The following is a 13,079-nucleotide window of genomic DNA, read 5'->3' as shown; positions in this document are numbered from 1 at the left end:
CTGTCTCACAGTTGCTGAAGTCTCTACAGCACAAATTACTATATATAAGATGACTCTGGAAGCATTAAAAGTTGGTTTCCTAAATTCCTTCTTTTTATACATACCTTATTTGTGAAGCTCAGAGTCTGGAGCTTACAAAAGGAAAAGATATGAGGAACCAATCAACTTGAGTTTCCACTTCAGGGAATAGGAAACACACAGCTAGTCACACAACTAACAGTAACCTCAGCTATGGAGCTTTTAATGACCCTCTTTAGACAGAACAGTTGGAGAGCAGAGGTTGCAGAGGAGCTCTGTGACTTACTGGGTGGATGATGAGAAACCTGCTCAGCCACGAATGTTACACTGTTTTTGGAAACCCAGGGAACTGGTCCTTCTGAAACTAGTTCCTGCAAGCAAATATAACATAATTTTCTTTTGATGAGAAAACACAAATGACATTTCAGAGAATCTGATAATTGGGGTCTCTGCTCGCTCTACACACACCAAGCACCCTATATATATATTTCTATTGCAGAACTTAATTCAATATTTTAATTGCTTTGTGTCAGTCTCCCTGACTAGACTAAGACATTCTTAAAGGCAAGGATCATGTGCCTCACTCAGGGCTGACAAGAGTAGGCACTTACCAATGTCTGCCAAACAAGTAAGAACAGACCCATGCTTGTCTGTCTTCAGTATGGACTATATATAATGTGTCACTTGGAAAGGGAAACATATAGAGAACTGTTTGCCGATAGATTATTATGTGTCAGGTGCTGTGGGCTGTGGTTTTGTTTTTTTTTCACTTCTAAAAGCCTTTTTACATGCATTTGAGTCTTCCTTGCTGGTCATTTTCTTCAACCACTAAATTTGTTGGAGCCTCAGTTCTGGGTTACCTACTTCTGTAGCTATGCTGTCTTCCTAAATAATTTTATCCAATCCTAGAGCTTTAAAATGTCATCTAACTACACTATAATCTTTGAAAGCCCCATCTCCATCTCAGACCTCTCCCTAAACTCCACACTCTTAAATTCCAACTCTCTTCTTGACAGCTTCACAGACCTCTAAAACTTTATATTTTATATTAGATTTTGATTTTTCCCTCCCCAAATCCAATCTTTTCCTTATCAGTAAATGACACTGCCACTGCTTAAGTCCACACACAAGGATTCATCTCTGATGTCTCCTTTCCCTTACCCCCCCCAATCCATCAATCACTTCTACCTCCAAAATAAAGCCTGAATCACCATGTCTCTCTTGGAATAATGTCAAAGCCTCCACAATGGTCTTCATGCTTCTATATTTGTCCCTTCTCAACTTACTTTTCACAAAATCATTCTAATGATCTTCTCAAAACAAAAATGAGATCCTGAAAAGCCATAAAATTATATTATGGCCTACAAGACCTTGCAAGATCTGATTTCTACATCCCCATCCTCATCTCATCCTACTCTTTTCCCTCCTTCTCACTACATTCAAACTATGCTGCTCTAACAACAATTTCTTCTATAGGTGGTGACCATCTTTTGATCATTGCTTTCAACATTATCATCTGCCCCTAAATAAAATCTTGAATCAGTATACAATTAAGATAATTTAAATATGTCAATGCAGAACTCACAGTGTTCTCTTCAGTATCATTTGGTAACGTCCAATGACACTGAAAAATCTCGCCCAAAATGGGATTGTATGGCTTTTTGGCAACTGATCCTTTCCTTCCTGCATGAAAGGCTGAGAGGTACCATTTCACAACCTGAACCATTCGATCCTTGGGATCCTTCTGGTCACTAATGCTGCAATGGAGAAAGACAAAATTTAACATCCTGCTTTTTGGTAGAAGACAAGATGATGTAACAACCCCCAGCATGGTCCACCTAAGACAGAGAGGACTGAGGACCTAGGACCAGGAGTTAGCTTCAAGTTTTGTTTTAAAATTGAGGTATAATATATATATAATTAAATGCATTGGTCTTAGCGGTTTTTTTTAACTTTTTTTTTTTTTTTATTTCAACAGGTTTTTGGAGAACAGGTGGTGTGTTTGGTTACATGGATAACTTCTTTTTTTTTTTTTTTTTTTTTTTTGAGGCGGAGTCTGGCTCTGTCGCCCGGACTGGAGTGCAGTGGCCGGATCTCAGCTCACTGCAAGCTCCGCCTCCTGGGTTTACGCCACTCTCCTGCCTCAGCCTCCCTAGTAGCTGGGACTACAGGCGCCCGCCACCTCGCCCGGCTAGTTTTTTTTTTTTGTATTTTTAGTAAAGACGGGGTTTCACCGTGTTAGCCAGGATGGTCTCGATCTCCTGACCTCGTGATCCGCCCGTCTCGGCCTCCCAAAGTGCTGGGATTACAGGCTTGAGCCACCGCGCCCGGCCCATGGATAACTTCTTTAGTGGTGATTTCTGAGATTTTGGTGCACCCATCACCTGAGCAGTATACACTATATCCAATGTGTAGTCTTTTATCCTTCACACCCCTTCCACCCTTCCCCTTGAAACCCCAAAGTCCACTGTATTTTTTTTTTTTTTTTTTTTTTTGAGACGGAGTCTCACTCTGTTGCCCAGGCTGGAGTGCAGTGGTGTGATCTCGGTTCACTGCAACCTCTACCTCCCAGGTTCAAGCAATTCTCTGCCTCAGCTTCCCGAGTAGCTGGGATTACAGGTGCTCGCCACCAGCTTGGTTTTTCATTCCTGAGTTTCTTCACTTAGAATAATGGTTTCCAGTTCTATCTAGGTTGCTGTGAATGTCACTATTTCATTCCTTTTTATGGCTGAGTAGCATTCCACGTATATATATGCCACATTTTCTTTATTTGCTTGTTGACTGATAGGCCTTTGGGCTAGTCCCATATTTTTGCAATTGCAAATTGTGCTGTCTTTTTCATATAATGACTTCTTTTCCTCTGAGTAGATACCCAGGAGTGGGATTGATTAATCAAATGGTGGATCTATTTTCAGTTCTTTAAGGCATCTCCATTCTGTGTTCCATAATGGTTGTACTAGTTTACATTCCCACCAGCAGTGTAAAAGTGTTCCCTTTTCACCATATCCGCATCACATCTATTATTTTTTGATTTTTTTGAATATGGCCATTTTTGCAGGAGTAAGGTGGTATTAATAGCATTGTGGTTTTGATTTGCATTTCCCTGATAATTAGTGATGTTGAGCATTTTTTCATGTTTGTTGGCCATGTTTTTTTTTGAGATGGAGTCTTCCTCTGTCGCCCAGGCTGGAGTGCAGTGGTGCGATCTCAGCTCATTGCAAGCTCTGCCTCCCAGGTTCATGCCATTCTTCTGCCTCAGCCTCCCCAGTAGCTGGGACTACAGGCACCCACCACCATGCCCAGCTAATTTTTTTGTATTTTTAGTAGAGACGGGGTTTCACTGTGTTAGCCAGGCTGGTCTCGATGTCCTGACCTCGTGATCCGCCCACCTCAGCCTCCCAAAGTGCTGGGATTACAGGTGTGAGCCACCACGCCCAGTCAACCATTTATTATCATTATCTTCTTTTGATAATTATCTATTCATGTCCTTAGCCCACTTTTTGATGGGATTGTTTTTTTTTTTTTTTTTCTTGTTGATCCATTTGAGTTCCTTGTAGATTCTGGGTATTAGTCCTTTGCCAGATTCACAGTTTGCAAATATTTTTTCCTACTCTCTGGGTTGTCTGTTTACTTTGTTATTTCTTTTGCTGTGCAGAAACTTTTTAATTTGACTATGTTCCATCTATCTCTATTGCATTCACTTTTGGATTATCGGTCATGAAGTCTTTGCCTAGGCCAATGTCCAGAGGAGTTTTTCCCATGTTATCTTCTAGAATTTTTATGGTTTTAGGTCTTAGATTTAAGTCTCTGATATATGTTGAGTTGATTTTTGTATAAGGTAGGTGAGTGATGTGGATCCAATTTCATTCTTCCACATGTGGCTTGCCAGTTATCCCAGCACCATTTGTTGAGAAAGGGTGTCCTTTTCCCACTTTATGTTTTTGTTTGCTTTGTCAAAGATCAATTGGCTGTATTTGGCTTTATTTCCAGGTTCTCTATTTTGTTCCATTGGTCTATGTGCCTTGGTCTTAGTGTTTTGCTTGAGGAGTTGACAAATGTATGTATCTTTTAATTAATCATCACTTAATAAAAAAACAGAATATTTCCATTAATCCAGAAAGTTTCCATATCTCCCTTTCCAAACAATCGCCACATCTTACTTACCCTGAGGCAAACACTGCTTCTGGTTTCTAGTATCATAGATTAAGTCCATGTAAGTGCAATGCTTAATTGTCAAATAATTGGAGATTTTCTCTATGTTATCAATTACTAATTTAATTCATGGGTGTAGAATATACACCTTGTATGATTCCAATTATTTTAAATTTATTAAGACTTTCCTGTATATGTTCTATCTTGATGAACATTTCACATGCACCTGGAAAAGACTATGTGTTATACAATTGTTAGGTAGTGTTTGGAAAGGCCAATTGGGTCAAGTTGATTTGATAATGCTGTTTAAATCTTCTATAGCCTTCCTGATTTTTTGGGAGGGGCAGGGAGGTGGTGAAGGCAGAGGCTACTTGCTTCATCAGACCCTGAGGGATGAATTTGTGGACTTGGCTATTTCTCTATTTAGTCAATTTTTGTTGCTGCATGTATTTTAAAGCTGTGTTATTAGGTACATATATATTTAGTAGTATTATTTATTCTTGATAAATAGATGCTTTTATCATTACAAAATACTCCTATTTGTCTCTAATAATATTTCTTGTCTTAAAAGTCTCCTTTGATACTTACACAGCTACACCAGTTTTGCTATGCTTAGTGTTTTGCATAGATATCACTGTCCATCCTTTTACTTTTAACCAGTGTCTTTAAAGTTTCTCTCCTGAAAATATCATATAGATAAATCCTGCTTTTTAAATCCAGTCTGACATTAAATGGAACGTGTATTCTATTTACATTTAGGTAACTGTTGATACAGTTGGGATTAACTCTACCATCTTGACAGGTTTTCTACATGTCCCCTTTGTTCCTTGTTCTATTATTTCTCCTTTTCTCCTTTCTTAGAACTAATGGAGTATTTATACGATTCCATTTAATCTATTGGCTTTTGAACTGTACTTTTATTTTTTTTTAAGATAGTGTCTTGCTCTGTCACCCAAGCTGCAATGGTGTGATTATAGCTCACTGCAGCCTCAAATTCCTGGGACTGCATGACCCTCCTGTCTTAGCCTCCCAAGTAGCTGGAACTACAGGTGCACACCACCATGCCTGGCTTATTATTATTATTAAAAAAAATTTTTTTTTGTAGGGACAGGGTTGTGCTATGTTGCCAAGGCTGGTCTCAAACTCCTAGCTTCAAGCAATCCTTCTACTTTGGCCTCTCAAAGTGCTGGGATTACAGGCATGCGCCACTGTACTTGGCTTGTAAATAGTTCTGGGGGCCTCAAAATTTAAATTCTCACACATAAAAACTACCCTTAAATCTCAAATCTATACCCAATGAACAACTGGTATGTTCCATTTTTACTTACACGTTACTAATAAATGCTTAAATTTGACTTCTTAAATTATCTGTTAAACAGTGCCATATTTATTTAAATTTCTGCCTTTTGGGAACTGGTTATTCTTTTAAATGTTCATCAAGAAAAATATGTATATATTTATCAATGTCAGCCAATGTATCCACTCAGCAAGACACTTCAGTGATATGCATCTGGCTTCAGTAAACCACAGTCTGAGACTAAGGAATGCAGAGAAGACGAACTAACAACATTCCCCATTACAAAAAAATTTCCTGCTACCAGAGAAAGGCAGTGTGAACTCACCTCCTTGTAAATCAGTTTCACCTTCACATTATTTCTATCTCATACATATATGCATATATAATATTGCAAACTTTATATTTAAAATTTATAAATCATCTATAATTTGGATGCTATATTGTAAGCTCGAGGGCAGGCACTGACTTTTCCTTTCTCCAACTCGTAAGAAAGTGCATAGCAAACAACAGGTGCTTTAGGAAGGTTTGCTGAACTCAGAAAATTAAACTTCATTAGGATATAGTACGAATAATTTTACAGTGATTGCCAGTGCCTGGATTAAATACACTTATACCATTGGCCTTGTAAATATTGGCTACCTATTAATGGGCTCTTGAGAATTTTTTAAAGTGTTAAACTTGGTTGCCTAACAACATCACCACCATATAACTTAAGCAAACAGATAGGCATCCAGTGTAAACACATTATTTAATACCACAGAATACCCAGAAATGTTTGAAAGGTGACAAGGAATCCATCTATCCTGCAAAAAAAAAAAAAAAGGCAGAAAGCTGCTGAGTAACATCTGTAAAAGTTGGAAACTACCATGTACAGTCAAATACCTCACAAACAGGTCCGGATGTGCAAAAAAGTCTGCATACATTTCTAAAAGAGATCTTCTTTCAAGAATAAACGTTGGAAGAACTACCTGAAAAACATACACATTTGACCCTTGAAGATCAAATTTCTCTTCAGATAAACAGATTAAAAAAAAAAAAAAAAAGAAAGAAAACAAAACAAAACACCACCTCATTCAAATCATGGTAACATCCACCACATATTGCCCAGGCATGCTCCAAAAACTTATTCTCAACCTGTCAGATTCAGAAATGACCATTAAACTGCCCAGCAGATCAAAAACAGAGAAGGGGTTTTGAATGTTCAAATGTCACTTCCTCTGTGCAACTTCCTTTTTCTCCCTAAGTATGGTAACAGCAACAAACTACTCAACAAACTCACTCAGAGGAACCCTTTGATGCCTCCTAGCTGCTGGACATTACATATACATTATTTTATTATTTGTATATTACATACACATTATCTCACAATAGCCCAATGATGAACAAATTATTACAGTGAAGAAATATGAAGCTCAGAAGGGTGAGAAATTTTCTCATTGTCCCATTATTAATGTGGAATTCAAAACCGGATCTGAGTTTGGGGTGTGTATGCACTTTCCTTTCTACTGCTGTTGCTCTATCATCATTAGACAAGTGTATAGGAAATGTATGATGAGCACCTACAATCCAAGAATTAAGTTTTATTCACACTTGTGCTCTCACTACTTTTTACACAGTAAGAAACTTTTAAATGAGCAATTAAAGGAATAAACAAAAGGAAGAAGAGAACACAGACTGGGAACCGACAAACTGGAATACGGGAAGACATGAGAAAGATGAGGATTAACCAATAAAAAAAGAGAAGAATTTCATTAGAGAATGGGAATGGAAGAAGAGTTTTTGAAATGAGTATCAGATTATCAATTACTCATTACGAAGTAGAATACCCCAGAGTGAGCAAAAATTTCTTTACATTTAGTAGTAACTACATATCCACCACATTCAAGGTCCTGTGTTAAAAGCTATGGTGGAGGCTGGGCACAGTGGCTTGTGCCTATAATCCCAGCACTTTGGGAGGCTAACGTGGGCAGATCACCTGAGGTCAGGAGTTTGAGACCAGCTTGGCCAACACAGTGAAACCCCATCTCTACTAAAAATACAAAAATTAGCTGAGTGTGGTGGCGCATGCTTGTAGTCCTAGCTACTTGGGAGGTTGAGGCAGGAAAATCGCTTGAACCCAGGAGGTGGAGGTTGCTGTGAGCCAAGATTGCACCACTATACTCTAGCCTCGGTGACAGAGCAAGACTCCGTCTCTAAATAAATAAATAAATAAATAAATAAATAAATAAGTAGCACTCCAGCCTGGGCAACAGAGCAAGACTCCATCTCTAAATAAATAAATAAATGCAAGCAAGCTATGGTGGAGACAAAGGTTAAGTATGAGAGAATAACAAGAGTATTTAAACTGTAGGTGGAATGTGACAAACATCATACAAGAAATATCCTAAGCATCTTGGAAGTTCAGTTCAAGGAAAGATCATGTTCTGTTTGGGGGACCAGAATTAGGGCAGAGCTGGGAAACAATTTATTGAGGTGGCACTAGAGAATAAAGCCTAGAGAAGAGGAAGGCTGTGATAAAAGAACAAGACATGGAGACGAGAGAGAAAAAAAAAAAAAAAAAAAAAGACAAGGAAGGCTAGGAAAGGGGTGTGACAGGGATTAATCAGTGAACCAGTGTGGCTAGATATATAATGAAAATATAAAGTGGGCTGATGAACACAAGCTTGGAAAGGGACACTAAGACTCTAACACTTAGAATCTCTATTATCAGACTCTCAGCATTTAAATTTTAGGTAAACATTTTTCTCCCACAGAACACGTAAATTCATAATCCAAATAGGGTTAGATTAGCAGGTAAGCTTATATACTGACTTGGTACAATTTCTTACCACTTTAGATAACACAGAAATTATAAACCACTGAGTAAAAATGCTGAAGAAGAAAACGGGTAAATACCTTCAATGTATAAACAGCTCTTACAACTCAAGATGAAGATCACTACTCCAGGAGATAAATGGACAAAGGAACTGAACAGTCAAAAAACATTTTTAAAAAGTTTAATTTCACACGTAATTGAAGAAAACAAATATTTTTTTCTTCTACTTAGGATTTTTCTGAGAACTCTTATTTAACAGATTTTCTTCAATGTTTGTAGTGCTATACTGATACATGCTATTAAGTCAAACTGCTTAACAGTGATGAAGAGAGCTGGGTTTAGTTGTCTTCAACCTGGGTTCAAGTGCTTGTTTAGCCTCTTCTTAGCTGTGAGGAGGCCCTGAAAAATTAACTCAGTTTCTCTAAGTACCTGAAAAGGAAGACAATTACATGTGCTGCTTATATGTTAGGATTGTTTTAAAGACTAAGTGAGGTTAAATGGGATGTGACTGTGTAGTATTTTTTAAAACTACAAAGTATTTGGAAAACAAACTCTTTTCAGAAAGTATCTGAAGTGAGAAAACATTCTTATAAAAGATATAAACTTAAGGCATTATTGTAATAATACTTTGGAATGCATAAAAGGAACCAAGATTTCAGAATCTGTTGGCAATCACAGCCATTTGTGCCAGTACAAATTTTGAAAATGACTTATTTTAAAAACATTCAGTAAAAAATAATTATGATAATAGTCATAAAATAGCAAACTTTCAGTAGCTATGGACTCAAATATGGATTATTTGGCAGAGAAAATTATGTGAGGCAAGAATTACAAACTTGATTGTGGCAAACACATCCGGTTGCCTCTCCACATCCATGCTTCACCCCCAAGAACTCTGATTCAGTTCAGGTTCAGCTATGGGCTGCCATGGCCCTCTCCCATGTCTCAAGGGGTGAATGTGGATTCATTTAAACCAATCATTTAACCTCTCCCTTGCCAGTGGCAGGTTTAGGCACGAGCATATGCCTGATACTGGCCAATGAGATTCAATAGGAAGCCTAACGAGCCACTTCTGGAAAAGAACGTCCTTCCTAACAACAACAACAACAACAACAAAAAGGCAGCAGCTGTGCAATCTAATGATTACTGAAGCAATTCTGGGGACAAACTCCTGCAAATATTCTCCTGCCTAGAACATTCCTGGTAAGTGTGCTGGGCTCCACAAATAAACGTTGTCCTTGTGTTTCTGTTCTTAGATTAGGCATAAAAGGTTTTATTATAGACACTTATTTGAAGGTATTATGAATTAGTCTTTTTCTTAATGGCCCTCTAAATCCAAAACAAAAAGGAGTTCACTACTGACAAAGACTATAGCACTGGAGTTGATTTCACCCTAACAAAAGTGAGAACCCTAAATTTAATCAACTCCCCAAAGCTCGGCAGAACAATAATAAATATGAAAGCTACTAAAGTTCAAGCCTTCAAGACAAAGGCGGTAGTGGAAAGATTACAGGTTTTAAAATCATGGAGCAGATTAGAATCTCAGTCTGCCACTTAATATGACTTAACATGGCTCAGCCACATTATTTAACCTCTGAGTTTTAGTTTCCTGATGAAATGAAGTTAACAATAACACCTACTCCGCAGTACTGTGGTGAGAATTAAGTGAAAGGAGGGGATTTCTGGCACAGTGGCAGGAATATACAAAGGCAACCATATACCAGTCTCCTAATTCAAGCGTGCATTCTATTGAGAGCTCCAAGTTTAAATTCAAATTCAAATCCAGACTATGGTAATTGTGCATGACTCAATATGTGTCATTTTGCATGCCTGTAATCCCAGCTACCAAGGAGACTGAGGCAGGAGAATCGCTTGAACCTGGGAGACGGAGGTCACAAATATGTCACAATTTTACATTCACAACCTCTTCCAATCCTTACAACCCTCTGAAACAGGTTACTATGTGTCCAATTTGTATAGAGAACCCTGAAGTCCACAGAGGAAGAAACAGAAGAAGAAACTCACTGAAGCCCGTGCGTGGTTTGCTAATAGTAGAGGTAGGACGAAAACACAGATCCTCTGACCCTAAGATTAGAACTCTACCAAGTCTTAATCCATACAACTCATACACACTGTTCTCTATGAAATTATCCTAGCTTGACTTATTTCATCATTTATAAAATTTTGTTTGCTTATCCACATGTATATTAAATCACAAGAAAACACAAGTATAAACAAAAATTATGTCATTTTACTACATTTGCAGGCACACTCACCACACAATCACTGAGAATCCATACATACTCATACAGACTTACAGCAAATTTGGTCTTACCTTAGTAAGATCCATTCCAAGCCTAACCTGTGACAAAAGATGCATGATAACACTTTTGTGCTCCTCCACAGACCCTGCCTCCGCATCATCATCTCTGTCATCATGTGAATCGAAAAGGTCTAAAATAAAGCACATCTTATTAGAATGGTGCTAAATTGGGCCAATCTGTGCTGATACTAGAATTACAATTTTTTTTTTTTTTTTTTTTTTTTGAGATGGAGTCTCACTCTGTCGCCCAGACTGGAGTGCAATGGCATGATCTCGGCTCACTGCAAACCTCCGTCTCCCAGGTTCAAGCGATTCTCCTGCCTCAGCCTCCTTGGTAGCTGGGATTACAGGCACGCGCCACTACGCCCAGCTAATTTTTTGTATATTTTGAGTAGAGACAGGGTTTCACCATGTTGGTCAGGCTGGTGTTGAACTCCAGACCTCAAGTGATTCGCCCACCTCGGTCTCCCAAAGTGCTGGGATTATAGGCGTGAGCCACTGCACCTGGCTACAAATATTTTTAAAGAAAAAAAAAAGTTAAATTATCAAAGGTCACTCACCAGCATCACTTGTTCCATTGGACATGGAAGAATTAAGTGATTCTGTGGTATCTGGGCGTTTCAGACTATTTCCCGAGCTGCTGTGTGTCAGGACAGAGGCAGATCCAGAAGAACTAAAAAAACATTAATCACCTTATTTAAGCTAAATAAAGCAATTTAGAATCATAGTAAGCTAGACTCTTACAGTTAACTGGTTACATGCATGCATATATATGCTTTCGAATTCTCTTGATGACAAGGTCTCTTGTCTTATCCTCTATGCACAGGACATGCTCAACAAAGCCATGTTGATAGTCAAGACCCAGAGGTCATCAAAAATTAGTGAGATCTTTGCCTCTGCATTTAAGTTTAAAACTACAGTTCATTTTCTGATTTTGTTACTGGATATAAATCTAAATGTGCCACAATTCTTGGCAACAATTCCAGAAACTCAAAAATGGCAAGTCTCAGAAACATGTCTTGTCTTCATGTTTGAGATCCTTTGATAAAGGCCCACATTGGTATTAACATTCTTCCTAATCATTAAAAAATTGTACTTGAAATTATAAAATAAAAAAGCATCTTATTTATGCAAGTAAATTTATGCTAACTGGCTTTTATAAGCCAGTTAACAGGCCTAAAGAAAGACTGTTCTATTATTAATAGATTATCATACCTGTGATCATATTTTACCCACGGAAGTAAGAGAGAGTGTGTGTGTGTGTGTGTGTTTGTGTGTGTGTGTGCGCGCGCACATATTTATATTTTTCTTAAGAGATAAGGTCTCCCTGTGTTGCCCAGGATGGACGTGAACTCCTGGCCTCAAGTGATCCTCCCACCTCAGCCACCCAAGTCACTGGGTTTACAGGTGTGAGCCACCACACCCAGTTGGTATTTGTATATAAATAAAGGAAAAATCAAAGAGGCACATAATTTACTTATTAAATGTAAAAATTGAAGTCAAATTTCTCACACTGTAGATATTTATAAAACAGTACACATGTAACAGTCATATCACAACTCTACAGGTGTGAAAGCATATTATGTATTCTAATCTAATCATAGTTTGCCCTTGTTACCTTCTTTTGTTTTTTTTTTTAAATTAATGAACTTTATTTTTAGAGCAGTTTTAGGTTCATGGCAAAACTGAACAGAAAGTACAGACAGCAGCATATACTCCCTGTCCCTACACATGCAAACCTCCCTCACGATCAACATCCCATACCAGAGAGGTGTATTTCTTACAACCAATGAGCCTACATTGACACATCATTATCACTCAAAGTCTACAGTTTATATTAGGGTTCACTCTTGGAGTTGCCTGTTCTGTGGGTTTTGATAAATATATGACAACTTGCATCCACCATTGTATCATACAGAATAGTTTCACTGCTCTAAAAATCCTCTGGGCTCTGCCTGTATTAGAACACTAGAATATTAGGATATTCTAAAATTAGAATATATTATGTATTCTAGTTTGTCCTGGTTACTTACCTATTTTTCAAAATTCCTTGAGTAACTAAGTATTACTTCGATAATTTAGTAGTATAGATCACAAGGTACTATAACTAATGTCTGCCTCACCAGTTTTGAGAGGCAATGGAAAATATGTCTAAAAGACGTAGGTAAGAGAAATCAAATGATCATTAAATGACAGAACTGGGGTCAAGCATGGTGGCTCACGCCTGTAATTCCAACACTTTGGGAGGCCAAGGTGGGAGGATCACTTGAGCCCAGGAGTTTGAGTCTAGTCTGATTAACATGGTGAGACCCTATCTCTACAAAAAATAAAAAATTAGGCTGGGTGTGGTGGCTCAGGCTTGTAATCCCAGCACTTTGAAAAGCCAAGGTGGGCAGATCACTTGAGGTGAGGAGTTCAAGACCAGCCTCATTAACATGGTGAAGCCACATCTCTACTAAAAATACAAAAAATTA

At 38.1% G+C, this 13,079-nt stretch overlaps 1 protein-coding gene across 10 annotated transcripts in view; it reads right to left on the bottom strand.

Annotated features, from left to right (window-relative positions):
• Nucleotides 1-13,079, bottom strand: part of OSBPL9 (oxysterol binding protein like 9) — a 170,237-nt gene that overhangs the window by 5,835 nt on the left and 151,323 nt on the right. For all 10 annotated transcript variants that reach the window (XM_010370406.2, XM_010370411.2, XM_010370408.2 and 7 more), the window contains 5 exons: nt 11,166-11,278; nt 10,618-10,736; nt 6,350-6,435; nt 1,604-1,775; nt 305-389 (listed from right to left, as the gene is read on the bottom strand). In XM_010370406.2, coding sequence (XP_010368708.1) covers nt 305-389; nt 1,604-1,775; nt 6,350-6,435; nt 10,618-10,736; nt 11,166-11,278 — 575 coding nt within the window. The remainder of the gene's footprint in view (nt 1-304; nt 390-1,603; nt 1,776-6,349; nt 6,436-10,617; nt 10,737-11,165; nt 11,279-13,079) is intronic.

Source organism: Rhinopithecus roxellana, chromosome 12 (genome assembly GCF_007565055.1).
Source record: "Rhinopithecus roxellana isolate Shanxi Qingling chromosome 12, ASM756505v1, whole genome shotgun sequence".
NCBI classification, from domain to species: Eukaryota; Metazoa; Chordata; class Mammalia; order Primates; family Cercopithecidae; genus Rhinopithecus; species Rhinopithecus roxellana.
Note: the sequence above shows the minus strand (reverse complement) of the source record. Positions and strands in the feature narration are given on the sequence as shown.